The 23290-nt window shown below is 42.9% G+C and overlaps 1 protein-coding gene across 5 annotated transcripts in view; it reads left to right on the top strand.

The window, feature by feature from the left end:
- Positions 1 to 23290, top strand: part of GRIK1 (glutamate ionotropic receptor kainate type subunit 1) — a 581617-nt gene that overhangs the window by 520871 nt on the left and 37456 nt on the right. For 3 of the 5 annotated variants that reach the window (XM_040338856.1, XM_040338854.1, XM_040338852.1), the window contains one exon: positions 13057 to 13307. In XM_040338856.1, coding sequence (XP_040194790.1) covers positions 13057 to 13307 — 251 coding nt within the window. Of the gene's footprint in view, positions 1 to 13056; positions 13308 to 18021; positions 18184 to 23290 lie in introns of all 5 variants that reach the window. The other 2 variants (XM_040338855.1, XM_040338853.1) reach the window with 1 other exon arrangement.

The following is a 23290-nucleotide window of genomic DNA, read 5'->3' as shown; positions in this document are numbered from 1 at the left end:
TGGAGTAAAGAACACAGGAGCAAGAGTGAATGTCTCATCCATAACAACCACTCAGGGTTCATCTTTAATAAAGGATGGCAAATACCCAAATAATATTGTAATGTGAAGAGACCTGGGGCTGGTTGGAAATATCTACTACTAAAATAAAATAAAACTAAGATTGCATTTTTCTAGGCTCTACTAAAGCTTACAGAAATGGAGAAGAGTAAATAGAATGTGTTCTATGCGGGGAAATTCTTAGCAATGAAAGCCTTATATTTAACAAGCATAAAAAGCATTTTTTTTTTTTTTTTAACAAAACACCCACAGCATGAAAACAATCCCAAAGAAATCTTTAATAGCCAGGCAGAAAGCTTGAAACATAGATTGTTCTTTATTGTGGAAGGGTAAGTAATTTAAAGCAGAAGCAGCATGTAGGACAGTTGCTGTATGTAGCTTCATACCGCCAGCTTTGTTCTGCAATCCTTGCCCACCAAACACACAATGTATTGTGAATGCAAAGCTGCATTAATTCCATTTTTATACAGTGTGGGGCAGATCCACAGAGCGAGTACTTTCAAATTACCCGCGTTGTATCTTTGGTTTAAATCCTCAAACCAAGATACGACGGCATCTGGGTTAGATCCGACAGGCGTATGGCTTCGTACGCCTTTGGATCTTAGATGCAATACTTCAGCGTCCGCTGGGTGGATTTCTCGTAGTTTTCCGCGTCGAGTATGCAAATTAGCTATTTCCGACGATCCACGAACGTACGCGCGGCCGCATTCTCTTACGTCGTCTCTAGTCGGCTTTTTCCGGCGTATAGTTAAAACTGCTGTTTTGCGGCGTATAGTTAGACTTGCCATGTTAAGTATGGCCGTCGTTCCCGCGTTTATTTTGAATTTTTTTTTTTTTTGCGTAAGTCGTTCGTGAATCGGGATGGACGTAATTCACGTCTATGTTAAAAAATATGACGTCCTTGCAACGTCATTTAGCGCAATGCAAGGCGGGAAATTTAGGGACGGCGCATGCGCGATTTGAATTACGCGCCGTTACGCCACTTGAGATACACTACGCCGCCGTAACTTACATCGCAAATTCTTTATGGATTCGATTTAAAGCCAGGTAAGGTACGGCGGCATAGCGTATCTCTGATACGATGCATCGGGGCAGATCTTTGTGGATCTGCCCCTATGTGTGTTTTTTTTTATTATTAGCAGTATTATTATCAGTATTAGAATTATTATTTTAATTATATGGCCATTGTTATTTGTCTTTCTATGGCTTTTCTGGAGTTTTGGTAGAAATGTGCAGTATGGGAACAGTTTTCTTATTTGGGTCCTCAGATTGAAAAGCTTAAAGAGGTCTGCTCAAATCATTTGTAATAAAAACATCTTTGCCATTCTGAAGCTTCCCTCCAACCACTTTGCATATTATTTTATATATACTGTGATTCTGTACTTGCCAAATACGCTGGATCCCGGGATTGTTGCGGCTCTATCCAGCCCACAGCATCACTGGCTAGCATCATTACCCTGATGCCACCCTGGGACCATGAGTGCTCCCCCTCTCTACACATACTTACCTTACATTCTTGTGCTGAGTTCACATGTATTTCAACTCCTGCTCCCGGGAACCCCTTCTCCATCACCACCTTCCTTGCCATCCAGACAAGTAGGTCTCCCTACATATGTGTCCCCCATGGCTACCACACGGGACCCTGTCTGGTTGCGCCCTCTGCCAGATCTTTTTAGATTTGCTCCTGATGAAGCGGTACACACCGCAAAACTAGTTGAGACTGTTATAACCTCCAACCCATCGTGCTGTTCCCCCCTTGGGGACCTCTATATTGGTGTTGTATTTGGTTATCACCATTTTAATTCTGTACCCCTTGCTTATTTGTGTTTGAATAAAACTCTATTTTTTATTTTAAATGTATATGTTCATTCTTATATTTGTGTATCAGTACCGTAATAGTCCTATTGGCCCCCCTTTCTTAATTTTGGTTCTCTGGTTTCGGGGACCTTAGATCCAATTATTCTATACTTTTGCCAAATATGCTGCAGAAATCTCCCTCCAATAAGTCTGGCTGCAACCATTTTAACTGTGGGCAGCTGAAGCTGCTGCCTGTTCACTTTTGGGATTTACACAGAGACACACCTCCAGCTCTGCAGCCCTATAGCTCTCATTGGCCCTTGTATGAATCACCCCCTCCCTTCCTGGCAAACTCTCAGGAGAGAGAGAGAGCTGTGCATGATGTCATAAACCTAAGCTTTTTACCAGACAAGAAACAGGAAGTGGGCTGTATAAGGCATTTACCGGCAGAACAAAAAAATGTTTACCATCTAAAGTTAAAACAACAAGGGCAGAAGATTTATTAGATGGAAAGTTGAAAAAATGACTTAAGGTCCGCTTTAAGAACCTCTTAGCCAGAGGGATTTTCCAGTTAAGACCTTTTCATTTTATTCATCCCTACTTCTAGAAGCATGGCAGTGCATACATTTGTAATGGCTTCCTTCACAACAAAACTAATCACAATACTAATTGCACTCAACTCAAAGCAGTGGAACTTTTCAGTGATTTATTGCCCTCTGCCCATTCATTTTTATGTGAAAGCCCTCTGACAAAGAGATAATTGGTCTATAATGTTAATGGTTGGTTTATTTTAACAGCGAGTGACAGAATAATAACACAAATATCCAGAAAAATTCATTAAAAAAAGTTATAAATTGATTTGTATTTTAATGAGTGAAATAAGTATTTGATCCCCTATCAATCAGCAAGATTTCTGGCTCCCAGGTGTCTTCTATATAGGTAACCGGCTGAGACTAGGAGCACTCTCTTAAAGGGAGTGCTCCTGATCTCAGCTTGTTACCTGTATAAAAGACACCTGTCCAAAGAAGCAACCAATCAGATTCCAATCTCTCCACTATGGTCAAGACCAAAGAGCTGTCCAAGGATGTCAGGGACAAGATTGTAGCCCTACAAAGGGCTGGAATGGGATACAAGACCATCGCCAAGCAACTTTGGTGAGAGACTGACAACAGTTGGTGTGATTATTCGCAAATGGACCAAACACAAAATAACTGTCAATCTCCTTGGTCCGGGGCTCCATGCAAGGTCTCACCTCGTGGAGTTTCAATGATCATGAGAACGGTGAGGAATCACCCCAGAACTACACAGGAGAATCTTGTCAATGATCTCAAGGCAGCTGGGACCATAGTCACCAAGAAAACAATTGGTAACACACTACGCCGTGAAGCACTGAAATCCTGCAGCGCCCGCAAGGTCCCCCTGCTCAAGAAAGCACATGTACAGGCCCGTCTGAAGTTTGCTAATAAACATCTGAATGATTCAGAGCGGAACTGGGTGAAAGTGTTGTGGTCAGTTTGAACCAAAATTAAGCTCTTTGGCATCAACTTAACTTGTTTGGAGCTAGAGGAATGCTGTTTATGACCCCAAGAAGACCATCCCCACTGTCAAACATGGAGGTGGAAACATTATGCTTTGGTGGTATCAAAGGGACGTTGGAGTGGGCCATGTATCCTCAAATCTTGAGTGAGAACCTCCTTCCCTCGGCCAGGGCATTGAAATGGGTCGTAGATGGGTATTCCAGCATGACAATGACCCAAAACACACGGCCAAGGCAACCAAGGAGTGGCCTAGCCAGTCTCCAAACCTTAATGACTTGGAGAGGATCTGCAAAGAGGAGTGGGACAAAATCCCTCCTGAGATGTGTGCAAACCTGGTGGTCAACTACCAGAAACATCTGACCTCTGTGATTGCCAACAAGGGTTTTACCACCAAGTACTAAGTCATGTTTTGTGAAGGGGTCAAATACTTATTTCACTCACTAAAATGCAAATCAATTTATAATTTTTTTTGAAATGCGTTTTTTTCTGGATTTTAGTTTGTTGTTATTCTGTCTCTCAATGTTAAAATAAACCTACCATTAAAATTATAGATTGATAATTTCTTTGTCAGTGGGCATATGTACAAATTCAGCAAGGGATCAAATACTTTTTTCCCTCACTGTAGTCTACTTCCTCGATGTGCCATATATAGCTGTCTCTCTAGGACAATCACTTGTTTTCGATTTAATCACATCCTTTCCTTAACCAAAACCTTTGTGGAGTAATAAGTAGACTGCCACCATTTGACTTTTTATGTAAACAATACACAGACAATAGAAAATCCGTTTTTTTTCATTAGACTGTTTTCCCATCAGAGCATATTTATGCATTGGAGAAAAGATCAGCATGTTGCATTTGGCTGGCATTCAAGTCAGTTTAAATGGAGCCTTTCAAAAATGCAACACATGTTGTTGCCTGGCAAGCCATGTCAACTCAATGCACATTAAAACATACATTCTGATGTAAATTAGGTCTTAGTACATATAAGCAGGCCCGGATTTCCCACAAGGCCACTGAGGCCAGGCCTCGGGGCGGCAGGGCATCTAGGGGCGGCAGCGACATGGATTCCCCAGATGGACAGTTAAGAGCGGTAAGTTGCTTTCTGTAATCGCTCGTTAACAAGTGATTGCGGCGATGTCGCCAAAATCACTTGTAAAATGTGTGCTGCCGTCCGTCCTCCCCTCCCCCCCACATACCTCTTTCTACTGGCTCTGTCTTTGGGACTCCGTCCTCCCCCAAGCCGCCGAGTCTGTCTCCTGTGACTGTCCCTGCCGCTGATGTACACAGTGAGAGGGGGGGTGAGCTGTGCTCTTCCCATCTCAGCTGTGACAGGAGTTCTAGCACAGTGCTAGGACTCCTGTTTTGGAGGTGACAGGGTCAATAAAGAGAACCTGTCACCTCCACTTGCTATCACACAGGGAATTGTTTTCTCCTGTGTGATAGCAATAAAGTTAAGTGAAATTTTTTTTATAAAAAAATAAAAATAAGAAATAATTAAATTATTAAAATTAAAAAGTAATTAGAAATTAAAGAATACGAAAAATTATATTAAAAATAATAAGAAAATTATACAAAAAGAAAAAAGTAAACGACAAATTACAAAATAAAAAAAAGTGATAAAGTAAAAAAAGGAACATAAAAAATTTGAACTAACCGTGCCGCCCATGCCATCCGTTTGCCATTCTCCGTTGATTTGGGGGGGGTGTTTTGGTTGGCGGGGAGGGGGTGCATTGCAGAACCTGGCCTTGGGGCGGCAGGGAGAGCAAATCCGGCCCTGCATATAAGGTGTAGCTTTACTGACAAATACAGTAATTGTGCTTGCAGGGATATAGCTAGAAATTACAGGACTTCATAGAAACATATTAATGAGACGCACTACGCAGTCCTTTCTAAGTTAAACCTCTGATAATTTTTCACCTCTATTAACAAACCACTCTAGCACTGATGGCCTTTGACCTATATGGTACACCTCCTCATACTTCCTACTAACTCCTCTCAGCACTGGCATACCTCTCCACCACCACCACCACTACCACCACTACCACCACCAACTCTACCCCTATATCCACCCCTTTTTGCATTTCTGGTCATTGGATAGCCTTAGGCCTCGTACACACAACCGTTTTCCTCGACAGAATCCATCAAGAAACTTGGTGGCAGAGCTTTTTTGCCAAGGAAAACAGTCATGTGTATGTTTTTCATCGAGGAAACTGTCGAGGAACTCGACGAGAAAAAAAGAGAACAAGTTCTCTTTTTCCTCGACGGGAGTCTCGACGAGAAACACGTTCGTGTGTATGCTAAGAAACCCGCGCATGCTCAGAATAAAGTATGAGACGGGAGCGCACCTTTGGTAAAAGTAGCGTTTGTAATGGAGATAGCACATTTGTCACGCTGTAACAGTCTGAAAAGTGCAAATCGTCTCTTACCAAACTTTTACTTAACACGCAGTAACATGAGATTAGCAAAAGCAGCCCCAAGGGTGGCGCCAGTGGAATCAAACTTCCCCTTTAGGGCCCTTTCACACGGGCGGATCAGTAATGATCCGCCTCTGCGTGTCCACTTTGCTCAGCGGGGATCCTTCGTAAAATCCCCGCTGAGCCGTCGGCTGACAGGGCAGTCCCCGCACACTGTGCAGTGACCGCCCTGTCTTTCCTCCACTCTCCCCTATGGGGGATCGGATGAACACGGACTGTGTGTCCGTGTTCACCCGTTCTGATCCGCCAGACGGAAGAAAAATAGGATTTTCTTCCGTCCGAAAAATCGGATCATTGCGGAGGCGGGTGATTACTGGTGTCAGCGGATGGTCATCCGCTGACACCCGCAATCACATAGGGACCAATGTATGTCCCGTTTTCATCCACAACGGATGGATGAAAATGCGGACATACGGTCCGCACATGTGAAAGGGGCCTTATAGTGCCGTCGTACATGATGTAAGTCACCGCGTTTGAGAATGACGAGATTTTGTCTTGACAGTGTGTACGCAAAGAAAGCTTGTCAAGATTCTCGACAAGCCTAACAAGGAACTCGTCGAGGAAAACGATGTTTAATTTACGCCAAGTTCCTCGGTCGTGTGTACGAGGCCAAACTATTAAAAGCTGTTAGTGACCAATGGTAAAAACAAAATCCCCTCATAACAGAGTCTTTACATTGGCTGCCACTGGGAGGAAGAATGCCCTCTTTTATTGGTGGTCAGTGGTGAAGTGCCAATTACATTGTTTGGAAAAATGGAAAATTACATTGATTGGAAAAATGGCCTGTTACATTGGTGGTCAGTGAGAGAAAGAATGCCCCCTTACATTGGTTGTCAGTAAATTGGAAAATTCACATTTAATTTGGTGGTCAGAAGGAGGAAAAATGCCTTCTTACATTGGTGTTCAGTGGAAGGAGGAATGTTCCCCTGCTTTGGTGTTCAGTACGAGGAAGAATGACACTTTACATTTGTGGTCAATCTGGAATTGCCCCCTTACAATGACGTAGTGTCCCTTAACATTGGTCGTCAGCAAGAGGACAAAAGCTCGCTTATCATATGTAGACACACGAACGGATTTTCCGTTGGAAAAAAATCTGATGTTTTTTCCAACGGAATTCCGCTCAAGCTTGGCTTGCATACACACGGTCACACCAAATACACCAAATCCAAGAACACGGTGACGTACGACACTACGTCGAGCCGAGAAAAATTAAGTTCAATGCTTCCAAGCATGCGTCAAATTGTTTCCGAGCATCCATGTTTTTTTTTCCCGTCAGAATTCCATACAGACGAATGGATTTTCCAAAAAGGAAATTTTTCCGTCAGAAAAATAGAGAACATGTTCTCTATTTAAGTCCGTCAGAATTTCCGACGGGAAACGTCCGATGGGGCATACACACAGTCGGAATATCTAATGAAAAGCTCCCATCTGACTTTTTCCATTGGAAAATTAGACCGTGTGTACGCGGCATTACTTTGTTGGGCAATGGGAGTCCAAATGCCTGCCTTACTTTGATGGTCGCTGGAAAGAAGAATGCCCTTTTATTGGTGGTCAGCGGGGGAAAAATTCAACTAATACAAGCAACCTGGTGTCTGTGGATAGTTACCTGAGAGACGAGACACTCTTCTGGTCCCCTTACCACTGATTCTGCCCAATAACGTCATCACCAGAACTTTGCTGCCACTGTCAGGTGGGGGATTAGTCTACATAGGAACTGTCTGCAGTATGTATGCCAGCCTGACATCAGAGATGGATGGGCTCTCTGATTCTGACAGAAATGTTCTTACATGTGCCTTCTCTGTCATTGTATCAAATGTAAATGTAATTCCGTTCCAACTGGTGTGCTGCCACTTGTGACAAAAATGTTATGTTTCCAGCCATATGCTTTGCTTTGGGAATAAATAATGTCCAGCCCTCACTAGAAATGTAATTTTCCAAATGTATAAATTACGTTCATCTTTTTAATACACTGTTTCTGGGAACTGTTGTTGAAAAATGCTAATACACGTGACAAGAGTACAAAGACAAATATATTTGTCCCAGAGAAATAGGATTAATGATCGAATACAGTTAACCCTGCTATTTCCAAAGCCTTCGATTGTATATTTATCTTACTGATTAATGTTTGTTACATTTTCATGGTACATCAATACTGCAAGTCTAAAAAAAGGTGGGGCGGACTAAATTAAATCTTAAAGCGGTAGTAAACCTTGTTTTTTTTAAAAAAAAAGAAAAAAAAACACTGCAAAGCAATGTCATAATGTGCTACCCGTGTTTCCCCTGAAGATAAGACCGGGTCTTATATTCATTTTGGCTACAAAAAACATACTAGGGCTTTTCAGGAGATGTCTTATTAATTTACAGTATGTACAATAATCTACATTTATTCCAATACAGTCATATTTCCTTTTCAAGTTTTCCAATACAGTCATGTCATCATGACGATCTTAAAGTGGTTGTAACTAGAGTTGAGCGGACACCTGGATGTTCGGGTTCGGGTCCGAACCCGAACTTTAAAAAAAAAGTTCGGGTTCGGGAACCCGAACCCGAACTCCGAACCCCATTGTAGTCAATGGGACATGGACTTTCAGAAAAAAAAAATGTGCGGAGGTCCCCGCAAATTCAATAACCAGAATGAAATAATAATGACGTGCGGTTCCCCCTAAATATCCATAACCAGACCCATTATCCGAGCACGTTGACCTGGCCGGCCGCAGAAAAGAGGGGGGGACAGAGTGCGGCCCCCCCCCTCTCCTGAACCGCACCAGGCCACATGCCCTCAACATGGGGAGGATGTCCCCATGTTGATGGGGACAAGGGTCTCATCCCCACAACCCTTGCCCGGTGGTTGTGGGGGTCTGCGGGCGGGAGGTTTATCAGAATCTGTAAGACCCCTTTAACAAAGGGGACCCCCAGATCCTGGCCCCCCCCCTATGTGAAATGGTAATGGGGTACACTGTACCTCTACCATTTCACGAAGGAAGTGAAAAGTATTGTATATTGTATATATATATGAAAAGTATTATGGATATTTAGGGGGAACCGCACGTCATTTTTGTTTTAAATTGACAGCGGGGTTCCCCTGAATATCCATACCAGACCTGAAGGGTCTGGTTATGGATATTTACCGGGAACCGCACGTAATTTTTTTTTTTAATTGACGGCGGGGTTCCCCTTAACCACTTCCATACTGGGCACTTACGCCCCTTCCTGCCCAAGCCAATTTTCAGCTTTCAGCACTGTCGCACTTTGAATGACAATTGCGCGGTCGTGCTACACTGTACCCAAGCAATTTTTTTATCATTTTGTTCCCACAAATAGAGCTTTCTTTTGGTGGTATTTGATCACCTCTGCGGTTTTTATTTTTTGCGCTATAAACAAAAGAAGAGTGACAATTTTAAAAAAAAAACACTATTTTTTACTTTTTTATTTAATAAATATCACAATTTTTTTTAAAAAAAAGTTTTTTTTTCCTCAGTTTAGGCCGATATGTATTCTTCTACATATTTTTGGTAAAAAAAATCGCAATGATCATATATTGATTGGTTTGCGCAAAAGTTATAGCGTTTACAAAATAGCTGATAGATTTATGGCATTTTTATTTTATTAATTTTTTTACTAGTATTGGCGGCGATTTGCGATTTTTTTACTGTCACCGTGACATTGCGGCGAACACATCGGACACTTTTGACACGTTTTTGGCGCCATTCACATTTATACAACGATTAATGCGATAAATATGCACTAATTACTGTATAAATGTGACTGGCATTCAAGGGGTTAACACTAGGGGGTGAGGGAGGGGTTAATATGTATACCTAAATTGTGTTCTAACTGTGGGGGAAGGGGGGTGACTGGGGGAGGTGACCGATCTATGTCCCTATGTACAAGGGACACAGATCGGTCTCCTCTCTCCCCTGACAGGACGTGGAGCTCTGTGTTTACACACAGAGCTCCACGTCTTGTCCCTGTAGCCGCCGATTCCCAGTGCCTGGCGGACATCGCGACCGCCAGGCACGCGCATCGGCATCTCTGGGACGCGCCGGGCGCGCGCGCCGCCGCCGGCGCGCTCGCGCGCCCCCCAGTGGCCGCAAGAATACAGGACGTCAATTGACGTCCTGTTGAATTTTCAGAGTCACCGTGGAGCCGTCATTTGACGATGGCCCGGTGCTCTAGTGGTTAATATCCATACCAGACCTAAAGGGTCTGGTTATTGAATTTGCGGGGACCTCCGCACATTTTTTTTTCCCGAACTCCGATCCCGGACCCGAACTTTTTTCAATTATTCGGGTTCGGGTCCGGGTTCGGGAAAAACCCAAAGTCCGTACCGAACCCGAACTTTACAGTTCGGGTTCGCTCAACCCTAGTTGTAACCCTAAAGAAAAAAAAATCCTGATCCTTTAAAGAATGATAGACAGCACAGTGCAGGAGTTGACATTATGACATTCTGTAACCCCAAAAATAAACCTTGGTTTAAGTCATTGCAAAATTATGTAATCCGTTTTGTAAAAATATTATAGAATGTGCAGTGTGTTTCCTTCTGTAACTTTATTGTGGAAAATACCTTAGTTACAGGGCAGCTGGGCGCTCACGTGACACGACGGAGATCTTCCCTGCCGGAGATCTTCTTCCCTGCCGGAGATCTTCTTCCCCACTCCGAACACTGCAGAGGGACAGGCTGCAGTCATCAGCCTGGAGGAGAGGAGAAGATCTCCGGCGGGTCACGGGAGTGCCCAGCTGCCCTGTAAATAAGGCATTTTCCACAATAAAGTTACAAGAGGAAACACTGCACATTATATCATCGTTTTACAAAACGGATTACATGATTTTACGACTTTAACTAGGGCTTATTTTCGGGGTAAGGCTTATATTGCAGACATCCCTGAAAATCACGATAGGTCTTATTTACCTGGTAGGGCTTATTTTGGGGAAACAGGGTTGTATACATCGCACATTATGAGAGACTTACATTAAAAATAAGCTCTCTAGTGGTGTGCTGTCACCGCTGATAGGGCTTCCATCTTCACCCAGACTCCGGGTCGTTTGACTGGCTGAGCCACGATGACGTCACTGCCGCACAGGAATCACTGCTTACAACACAGACATCTGAAGGAATGGCATGGTATGGTGTCCCTTCAGAGTGCATGCACCGGTGACATCACCAGCTTCTGCTCTGTGTAATATCTCCTAAACGGTACACTTTCAGGAGATGTTAATTTTACCTACGGGTAAGCTTTATTATAAGCTTACCTGTAAGTAAAAATGGCAGACACAAGTTTTACTCCCACTTTAAAATAATACTAAAGGATAAAAAAAAAAATATACTTGGCAACAATATTACACAAAAGGTCCCTAACCTCCTTTTCTGACTCATTTTCTGCCTCCTGCTGACACTGTCTGCTCATCCCTCCCCCGAGTGCCTCCTTAGCAAGCCAGGTGCTAAGGAGGCCCCCATGCATGCACGTTCCTGAGGGTTGTATGCATCCATAGACATGCACAGCACAGTTAAGCCACACCCCCAGCTCACTACCCACAGGAGTTTGACTGACAGCAGCAGGAGCCTATGGCTGTCCTCAGATTCTCCTTTGAGACCAAAAAGTGAAGGGAGCAATGTTGGAGCTGAGGCAGTGCTGGGGCAGTGACAGGAGCCAGGTAAGTGTTTAGATATGGGGGTATGTAGGACAGGTAATGGGGCATTTTTAACCTTAATGCAGAGGATGCATTAAAGTGGTTCTAAAGCCGCAAAGTTTTTTTTACCGTAATGCATTCTATGCATTAAGATAAAAAAACCTTCTCTGCTGCAGGATCCCCCCCAGCCCACCCAGTGATGTACTAATCAATCATCTATTTTGTTGCCCCAAAATTATTAAGTCAATCTCAAAAACTCTAGCTTTGTGTGCTGCCCCAATTTAATTAGTGTAGAAGTAAACCATCCTGTCGTTTTTAAGCCAAGGAAGCTGCCATCTTTGACTCAGGGCCGTCTTTAATGTTGTTTGGACCCTGGGCAAAAAAATTATTGGGGGGCCCCATGCAATTTTGCTCTCCACCTGCTCTGAGACATACAATAAATATCAGTTAGACTTAAAATTAGTTTACTGTATCAGATCAGACAGTGGTTGCGATTGGTTGCTAGAAGTTACAGCATATCATTACCACTTACTGACTGGATGCTAGAGGTTACAGCACACATTACGGCTCACTGATTTGTTGCTAGAAGTTACAGCACATGATTTCTTCTTGTTGATTGCTAGAGATAACTGTACAGTAATAGTGCTCACTGATTTTTTGCTAAAGGTTAAAGCACATCATCTCTTCACTGCAGAGGGGCATGATATACATATAAATGCTGCCTTAATTTACATATGAATGCTGCCTTTATTTACATATTAATGCCGCCGGCCTCCGCTATTTACATATGAATGCTCCCGTTATTTACATATGAATGACAGTTATTTACATATAAATGCAGGGTCTGCAGGGGAGTCATCTGTACACAACAATAGGGCAGCATTAGTTGCAGCACTTCACACTGAGATATCAGGACACAACACAGGACTAAAACTTCAAGGGACAAGGGAATTTAAACTGGGATAGTTGGCAATTATGAGGCAGCTGCACAACAATGACAGGGCCCAGGGCAGCTGCCCCTTTTTCCCTGCCTTAAAGATGGCCCTGACTGCCATGATACTTCACATGTGATCAGTTATGACACCAACCATTGGATGGTTTGACAGTTTTGTTGAGAGCACAACCAATGGGAGTGTTAGGCCTCTTACACACGTCCGAGGAACTCGGCGGGCAAAACTCATAGTTTTGCTCGTCGAGTTCCTTGTGAAGCCGCCGAGGATCTCAGCGAGCCAACTTTCCTCATTGAACAACGAGGAAATAGAGAACATGTTCTCTATTTGGCTCGATGAGATCCTCGTCGGCTTCCTTGGCCGAAAGTGTACACACGACCGGGTTTCTCGGCAGAATACAGCTCCGATCGATTTCTGGCTGAATTCTGCTGAGAAACTCGTCGTGTGTACCGGGCCTAACATTTCCGGCACGTGCCGGAAATGAAACTGTTTTATGGATGGGTTTACTTCCGCTTTAACAAAGCAAACATTAAATGATGGTACTACAGTTTTATGTTATAATGAATACAATAACTATTACACACTCCTTTTTTTCCATTGATCTTCCCACAGGCTCGCCGTACAGAGATAAAATTACCATTGCCATCTTACAGCTTCAGGAAGAGGGGAAATTACACATGATGAAGGAAAAATGGTGGAGGGGGAATGGTTGTCCAGAGGAGGACAGTAAAGAAGCCAGCGCTTTAGGAGTGGAGAACATTGGAGGGATTTTCATTGTACTGGCTGCAGGACTGGTCTTATCAGTCTTTGTAGCAATAGGAGAGTTCATCTACAAATCCCGGAAGAACAGTGATATAGAACAGGTGGGTGTTCTTTGCCTCTGTGAAATACGGGTGTGGGTGGGGCTGTTCCTACAATAAGACAAGGTAAGACTTTTGCCTTGGTTGGTGTCCTGAGTGCCTGGAAAGTGAGGTGCTCACATTAACTTCTGACTGTGAAGTTGCCTTTTTTCTACAAGGGAAATTGTACGGCTAGAAAGGGGACATATACTGGAACATTACCTAGGACACAGGGCTTGTGATGGGTGTACACCAGGGGTTAAGTCCTGGGGAAAAAAGTGTGGGAAGTCCAGCCAAGATCCACTCCCCCACCAAAAAAAAAAAATTATACGCTCATATGCATAATTACTAAACCGCATGTTCTTTCTAAATCCCGTGATAACCTCCACAATGTCTCCTGGGAACAATGACAAAAGCTCCCAGGAGACATTGCGGCATCTAGGAAGTGACGGCATAACCGCACACTACCTGATGAATCCATATACAGGAAGCGGCCAGTAACATAAAGGATTACTAAGGTTCGCCTGCCCCTGACAGTGACTCGAGCTGGGCATTGCCGCTTAGTGAAGGATTGGCTTGGGCAGCTCAGCTGCTCTCAGCTGCTCTAGTCCTGCAAAGGGAACTGCGTTCCTGCTGTGAAAAAAGTGCAGGAACTCCGTTTCCACGCGTTCCCGCAGGACTTGAGCCCTGGTGTACACGTATTAAAAGTACACCATGAGACAATTGTGTGGGCTACCATTGCTGACCTCTTCTAAAAATGCTATTTGAACATTCTACAGGTGTAGAGATAAGGATTTCTTTATTCTTCTCTCTGCCTTTCATTTGTTGTGTAGCTGTTCATGGTTCATCCCTCAAAAGCACTGAAGCCAGGCAACTATGGTTTTCTAAAGGTTTACAGTAATGGCAGCAACCATGTTTCTCCCAAGGATGCTGACAGGCCCACCAAATTGTGTGCAACAATAGGTGCTTTTTTTCAACATGGCTAATAATGTACAGTAACTTACTGGAGGAGAATTATTGGTACCATCATGTGAAGTTTTACCATCAATAGTTTAAATTTTGCTTGCCTATTTGGCACTGATGCATGTTCAGTACCCAATATTTTTTTTTCCATTCATTTTTCACCCCCAATAAAATAATACCAATGAAGTTATTTACCCAAAGTGTACTTGTAAAAAAACACATTTACATGGTGTTGCCTTCAGGAAATACCATTACTAGTAGACCCCGAAATATAGAATGCTGAAGTTGTTTGCAAATCTTGACCCCCCAATCCCTCCCACCTTCCCGGTCTCCTGTTTGGCTCTACAATTTGATGGGCAGTCCCATTTACCAACAAAAGGGCCAAGCTTGAACTTTAAAGGAAAAATCAAGATTGGCATAGAACGTCATATTTTGCAAAATTCAGCTGTTTTTGTTTTTCTAGATCTCATGATCAATATGACATGAGGTTTTCTATATAGGTAAGCTCTGCATATTCATTTTTTTTGTCCATATACTCACACTGACTTGCCCAAGTTTGTCAAAGGTTTATTTTACTCCAAGTCTAATGCCCCGTACACATGATCGAATTTCCCATCGGAGTAAACTCCGACAGGTTTTTCCGATGGAATTCCGCTCAAGCTGTCTTGCATACACACGGACACACCAAATTCCGACCGTCGAAAACGCGGTGACGTACAACACTATGACGAGCCTAGAATAATGAAGTTCAATGCTTCCGAGCATGCGTCAAATTGTTTCCGAGCATGCTTGTTTTTTTTCTCCGTCGGAATTCCATACAGAAAATGGAGTTTCAGATAGAATTTTTTTACGTCTGGAAAAAAGAGAGCATGTCTTTCTAAGTCCAATAGGGGAAGGGTTACTGCTAAGGGCAGTGACAAGGCGGACTTTTAAGGCAAAACAGGAACATAGGGCCAGATTCTCAAAGGCGTTATGACGGCGCAACACCATTAGCGCCGTCGTAACTCCTCATCTGGCCCCGGGTATCTATGCGACTGATTCTTAGAATCAGTTGCGCATAGATAACCATTAGATCTGACATGCGTAAGGCTGTTACGCTGTCAGATCTTAAAAGTAATTTTTTTTCCCGCCGCTAGGTGTCGCATCGTCGTTTTCCCAGTCGTCTATGCAAATGAGGTAAGTACGCGAGATTCCCGAACCTACGCGCGTCCGACGCTGAGAATTTACGTCGTTTCCGTAGCGTACGCGACGCGTAAGGTTGCCCCTGCTATTAGCAGGGGCAACCAATGTTAACTATGGCCGTCGTTCCCGCATCGAAGTTTAAAAAAAATACGTTGTTTGCGTAAGACGTCCGTGAATGGCGCTGGACGCCATTTACGTAAACGTCTAAGCAAATGACGTCGGGGCGACGTCATTTAGCGCAATGCACGTCGGGTAATTTACCCGACGGAGCATGCGCAGTACGCTCGGCGCGGGAGCGCGCCTAATTTAAATGGTGCCCGCCCCATTTGAATTGGGCGGGCTTGCGCCGAGCGAATTAACGATACACCGCCGCAAGTTTACAGGTAAGTGTTCTGAGAATCAGGATGTAAACCTGTAAACCTGCGGCGGTGTAGCGTACAGCACATACATTACGCTGCCCAGGAGCAACGTTAATGTATGAGAATCTGGCCCATAGGGTTTAGAAAAATATAAACTTTTAATTACAAAGATACAATAAAATACATAAAGAAAATACATAAAAAAAACATATAAAGTATACGTTCAATTGCAAAAATTCCTTTTCGTCTTTTGGCTTCCTCAGGACGAGGTTAGGAGAATTTGACAGTGAGATATTATATATTTCATTAATCGAAATGATCGTTAGCCGTCCATTGCACCGGGGACAATTAAGATCGCAGACGTACCATCAGTATGCAGTTTAAAGAAGAGCTTAGTACAGCCAATCAAAGAGGAATTCCTCTAAAGGACATCAGACCCACGTATATATAGTGTCCGTCGACAAGAGTAGAGTCTGACAGGTAACCAGAACCATAAACAGAGCCGGGACCACAAGAGCAGGGGGCGAGGCCAAGATGGGGAATGTATCCAAAATGGGCAGCCACACTGCAGTATCCGTTATAGGACAAATCAAAGGGTTCAGGGCCTCTCGGACGGAAGGGTATCACATGTCCCGGGGGATAGCCTGTGCTAGTCCGCCTTGTCACTGCCCTTAGCAGTAACCCTTCCCCTATTGAATATATCGGATGTTGGCAAATGTGAGTGCTTTTTTGTTCCCCTTCCCTATTTTTTTTAACTCTTTCTAAGTCCGTCGGAATTTCCGACGGAAAAAGTCAGATGGGGCAAACACACGGTCGGAATATCCGATGAAAAAATTTTGTCTGACTTTTTCCATCTGAAATTCCAACCGTGTGTACGTAGCATAAGCCTCCAACCCCTAATGCCGCGTACACACAATCGGTCAAACCAATGAGAACGGTCTGATGGATCGTTTTCATCGGACCAAACCGATCGTGTGTGGGCCCCATCGGTTATTTATCCATAGGTTTAAAAAAAGCAATCTTGTTTTAAATTTAACCGAAGGATACCTAACCGATAGAAAAAAAAACGATAGTTTGTAGGCACGTCCATCAGTTAAAAATCCACACATGCTCAGAGTCAAATCGACGCATGCTTGGAAGCATTGAACTTTGTTTTTTTCAGCACGTCTTTGTGTTTTACATCACTGCGTTCTGACACAATCGTTTTTTTAACCGATGGTGTGTAGGCACGACTGACCATTAGTCAGCTTCTCAGCTTCATCGGTTAACCGTTGAAAACGGTCCATCAGACCGTTTTCATCGGATGGACCGATCGTGTGTACAGGGCATTAGTCTAACCTTGAACCTTGTTTTAAATATTTAGTGTAGTCTTTAACAAACTCAATTTAACCCTGAATTTATCCCCTAAATATTAACCTGGGACCAGTGCTAAGAATATACTTAAAGCGGGAGTTCACCCGAAAAAAAAAATTTAACATGAGATTGATGCTCATTTTGTCAAGGGGAATCGGCTATTTTTTTTAAAATCGAAGCAGTACTTCCGTTTTAGAGAGCGATCTTCTCCACCGCTTCCGGGTATGGTCTTCGGGACTGGGCGTTCCTACTTGATTGACAGGCTTCCGACAGGCGTCGGAAGCCTGTCGGAAGCCTGTCAATCAAGTAGGAACGCCCAGTCCCGCAGCCCGTATCCGGAAGCGGCGGAGAAGATGCATCTCTAAAACGGTAAGTACTGCTTTGATTTTAAAAAAAATAGCTGATTCCCCTTGACAAAATGAGCATTAATAACATGTTAAAAATTTTGTTTTCGGGTGAACCTCCACTTTAAGACAAAAACAAAGAAGCATGCAGAGACAGCAAAGATGGATGATTTTAGTGTGAGCTCGTTTTGGTCTCATTTACAGATTCTACATTTCCCTTCCTTGGTTCAGACTCAAAATTTAGTCAAGGGTAGCCAGAATATGCCAGAACAAGCAGGGTTTGGCAAATTCCTTCATGTTCAGCCCTAAAGTTCTGGTTACTAAATTCAGCATCAGCATATTTTGTTTGCTGCACATTTTTACTTTTTATTTGCATGTATTGTTTTGTATTGCTTTCCCATTGTTTCAGTTGAATTTGTCTTGCTGTTATTTTCATTGTGCTGATAGTGACTGTTATTTTCATTGTGCCTATGTTGTCATTGCCATATTATTATTAATTTATGCATGTTTTTTTTTAATCCCTTTCTGCATGCTAAGGCCTTTTGTTACTTTTACGGTCTGCAATCTAAACCGACCCACCCGTCCAACTCCACTTCGGGGACCACCCTGTCTACGGAATTAGACTGTGGCAAATTACTCCGGGAGGAGCGAGGAATAAGAACACAACCCTCTATTCACACCGTATAATATACGTAAAAGGTGTGTCCATGTCACAGAACAGCATGCAGGGATAGTTGTTCAAACTTAGGTTCTGTTTTCTAGAAAGTGACAGAGAAAAAAAAAGGAGGCTAGGAATGCAACACTTTGGTGCTCCAGACTGATTTAGGTTGTATGAAGGGCTTTTTTTCAGGGGGAACTTGGTGGAACTCGGTTCCACCACCTCTGGCTCGGACCCTTTGGTGCCTGTTCACCACAATCACTTGTAAACACAGAAGTCTGGGTTTACAAGTGACAGCTCTGCACTCTGTAGGTAATGCAATCTTGGTATTTCATGCCTTTTTAAGACCCTCCTACTATTTTCGTGAAATTTGACTGACCACACCCACTATTTGATGTGATTTGGAGGGTGTGTGTAGGGGAGGGGTTTGTGGGGCCGTGGATAAGTTCCAGCACCTATTGTTTGAGGAAAAAAAGCCCTGGTTGTATGTATGGCTTGGGTTGCTTCACATAAGCTAAAAAGTACAAGGCATACACTGGGGGAAAAGGGGAGGACTCACAAATATCAAGTTATCTGGAAAGATGGAGATTCTCCCTTATCTAGGATCACTTGTAAACAAAATTGACCCTGATAAGATGTATAAAATCAAAAATAATCTCAAGATCTCAGTTGTATGCCCCACATACTGTATATGTCCTACCTTACTCTTATGGCTGCAAGTATGCTGCATGCACCCTGCTAAACACCCTTTTTGCTCGTTATTCTATTCTACAGATAGATCTATTAGCAGGGGCAACCAATGTTAACTATGGCCGTCGTTCCCGCGTCGAAGTTTAAAAAAAATACGTCGTTTGCGTAAGACGTCCGTGAATGGCGCTGGACGCCATTTACGTAAACGTCTAAGCAAATGACGTTGGGGCGACGTCATTTAGCGCAATGCACGTCGGGTAATTTACCCGACGGAGCATGCGCAGTACGCTCGGCGCGGGAGCGCACCTAATTTAAATGGTGCCTGCCCCATTTGAATTGGGCGGGCTTGCGCCGAGCGAATTAACGATACACTGCCGCAAGTTTACAGGTAAGTGTTCTGAGAATCAGGATGTAAACCTGTAAACCTGCGGCGGTGTAGCGTACAGCACATACATTACGCTGCCCAGGAGCAACGTTAATGTATGAAAATCTGGCCCTTTGTTTTGTTAAAAAATGCATTCGTCCGAAAATCCAAATTAAGGTTGAATCTGTCAATTCAAGGCTTATGGTGTCTGTCGAATGTTCTAAGAAGATTCGATAAAGCAGCTAAACTGTACGACGCCGCAATCATACATTTCCAGACGAATGCTCCGCCCAAAAGCTATAGTAGAATTCTAATGTTGTATGACTAGTAATAATTATATTTATTAATTATTTTTACTAGTCAACCAACATTAGAATTCTTCTATAATCTATTCTTCTATAGCCTATGGGCGGAGCATTTGACCATAAATGTCCGCTCACGGAGATTGTATGTTTTTAGCTGCTATGTTGAATCTTCATGTCAAATTTTTTCTCTGTATATCGAATAATCTTGGACTAATAGAGTTAAGGTTAGGCACATTCAACCGCCGGTTCGATAGACACAGATCGCTCTTGTCCCTGTCATGTCAAATCTTCTATCTATATCGAAATGTTGTCGCAACAAAACAAAAATAAAGCATTTTTTATGTCGGATCTTTCGGATTTCGGATTCTGCACGTTCGTTATAGTTTGTTAAATGTGAAAATTCCAGAAATTCAGACGAAAATGCATTCGGACGAAAACGAATGCACATGTCTACTTCTACTTGATCCCAACATGCAACCACTCATTACCGCCCTTTGTCTTGTTATTGACTATGCTTTTGCTTGATCCCTTCCTGCTTTATATGGTACTGGACCCCAGCTTTCCCAGCTTCTGGTGGGGTGATCCTGAGGACTGTGAGTTGGTACTGACACACAGCAAAACTCATCTCCTCCATCAGGAGCTCTGTTGAATGCCACTTAATACTTTGCATCTCGGGTGAGCCCCTGTCATTCACTAGGGGGACCTGCTTCTATACTTACCCAGCTGGTCAGTGGGAGCCTTGCTACTGCTATAGCACCTGGTCTTCGAGCCTGACAGGGACAAATGGCAACTGTACTAACAGCCTGTCTACATATTGCAACATCTCTAGTGTGCCTGAACAGGCTCCCTTTTTTAGCAATCAGCCAGTTCGTAGCTCTCCTCCAAAGGCCTCCTAAGCACCATGCTGGAGTATAGCAATGGGGTTGATTTACTAAAACTGGAGTGCGCAACATCTGGTGCAGCTGTGCATGGTAGTCAATCAGCTTCTAACTTCAGCTTGTTCAGTTAAGCTTTGACAATAAAAACTGCAAGCTGATTGATTTTTGTGTAGAGCTGCACCAGATTTTGCACTCTCCAGTTTTAGCAAATTAACCGCAATGTTTTTTTAGGCTAAAATAAGGAGGCCATTTGGAAGTATAGAAAAGAAATTGTACAATTTTAAAAGGAAATAGGAGTAGGATAACCTTTTAACCACGATTTGTTCTTACAAATTCTTCCCTTCTCCCAAGAAACAGGAAAGAAGCTTAGTTCCTCTAGAAGGTCTTCACTCAGAATAGATTTCCTTCACTTATTAAGCACTCTGAAGCTTGCCTGGTCTAAGTGACGACTGAAAGGGCAGGGGGTCATCCATTCTCATATCAGTGCTCTTCTCAGAATAAACAGCCTTAATGTAGATCAATTTAAAAAAAACATATGGAAAGGTTGTGTTGACCTGTGAAAGGTCATATGTAATTGTTGGATTTGGTATAATGGTCTATTCAATTCTATGAGCTAGGGGCCTATATCGAGAATACAATGCATCCATCATAAATCTGTGTTTATAACCTTACTGGATATAGAAAAAAAACGAAACTACAGAGTAAATCACCAAATAGTTTCTCACACCATGAGACCATGAGATCAATTCCATTCCATTCTAGACGGCACATTTAGCCAGGACTAAGCTATACAGAGGGAAAAGAGGCCACAAGGCTACCCATAATCCTACCCCATAATACCTCTTGTCTTGACAAAAGACATATGCAGAACGAAAAAAAAAAATGTGTTTTGATTCCTTATTTAAATCATTTTGTTTCGGTAAATTAGTTTAATTGTTTTTGGAATATATTTAGTTTTGTTTATTCGTTTTCTAATTTCGGACAAATTTTGTTTTGTTATTCCAGATTCATTTAAATTCATTACTATTGTAATTCGGAAATTCGGATACGTTTAAAATCATTTCTATTGTAATTCAGAAATTTGGATACATCCATCTGAATTTCCAAATAACAAAAAATTTGTACGAATTTTGATTCGGAACTAAACAAATTGCACATGTCTACTCCAGTCTACTAAGAACCAGGCATGTTGCATACCTGAAGCCTTGTGCCCTTAGTACACTAGCACTGTGTACTCTGCAGGCCAGGAATGTGATGTACCAACCTCATTTCAAGGGTTGTGAAGCCAAATGCTCTACTGCAGCCATTGTGACTATCCTAGGAACTACATGAGATCATATCTCAATTAATTCTCTGTCAGACTGAATTGTATACATGGGAACAGCACTATACAGCCATGCTCTAGTACAGAAGATGGCACAGAGTGGTATTAGACTTCGCTACGTTACATACCACATTGAGCGCTCTGTATCCCTGAGTCCTAAAACCTGACTAGCCCACTTAAAAGGGCCCATTCATCTAATTGCGGCGCATTTTTGCAATCACGTTAAGATGCCTTGCGTTAAGGCAGCCCATTTAATTGAATGGACTACCTAATGCACCCAAATCTAACATCAGCACTGCAAGGTACATTGTGGTGTAATTCGTATGATAATGCATTGCAGCACCATTTATTTGAAATGGCACCTATAAAACACTAAAGTTGGCCATAGGTGGATCAAATATTGGCCGGTTCAGTAGGGATCAGCCGAGATTCGATTCATGTACTGTATGGGCAAGCTGATTGTTCTCAAGTTAATCCATCAGTTGACTTGGGTAAAACCAGCATGTTGGATTTTTAGCATGTGATTATTGTCAACAGCTATAACCGCTAGAAGTAATCGCTGAGTTCTCCCAGCAGGGACGGCTCCCTGCACATACCACCCCGCCGTGAGAACACAATAGTTCCATGTGAGAGATTTGAGTGATTTTCATTCCTGCAACCAGCTGTTGCAGGAAATAAAATCTCATAATCTATGGCACGTTCTTTGCTGTACTGCCGTGTGCTGTGTCAGAAATAATTGCCCAGTGTCCATTTTTTTACCCATTCTTTGGCTGAATTAGGGTAAACTGACACTCCTACATGACAGGTTTAATTTGTAAAGTGAATCTATAGCAACTGAATAACATAAACTCAAAGTTGTAACTGGTTTCAGGTCGTACATTTTTTTTCATCGCTGTCCAGAGCCCTCAAAATGTATGCACATTCTGACCTCCTCCGAGTCTGTATTTCTATAGCCATAAGCATGACCTTTACCCACACATCAACAGTGACTAAGCCTGCCCACAGCATTGCATTGTGGGATGGGGGTATGCATATTCTCTTCAAGGAGGAAGGAAAGACAGTTTGGAGAGGTGCTCAAACAGTCTTATGCCTTGTACACACCATCATGCAAAAAAACGTCTGACCAAAGCGTGGTCACATACAACACGTACAACGGGACTATAAAGGGGAAGTTCCTTTCAATGGCGCCACCCTTTGGGCTTCTTTTGGGCTGCATACTACAAAAAACGGCTAGAGAGCATACACACGACCGGTTTTCACGACCAATATAAAAAATGGTAGTTTTCTCGTCGTGAAAATCGGTCGTGTGTACAAGGCATTAGAGTCTTAGAGGGGCAAATTGTAAAGAAAGGGGTTTATGCTGACACCATCTATGAGCCTACTGGACATGTTCTGAAGAGATTTAGGTTAGGGATATGTTGAAACCAGGTGAGGACTGGGCTGATTAGCAGAAGGGCATTTGCACCCATTGGCCAATACAAACAACTGCTACAAGTTATATAGAAAGTCTTCCAGCATCAACTTCCTTTCCAGTTTGGAGATGGTATGCAAATGAAGACAAAGATCAGCAAAGGAACTTTATGCTGG

This window comes from Rana temporaria, chromosome 2 (assembly GCF_905171775.1).
Source record: "Rana temporaria chromosome 2, aRanTem1.1, whole genome shotgun sequence".
NCBI lineage: Eukaryota > Metazoa > Chordata > Amphibia > Anura > Ranidae > Rana > Rana temporaria.
The sequence above is the reverse complement of the archived record's forward strand: the minus strand, read 5'-3'. Positions and strand labels throughout refer to the sequence as shown.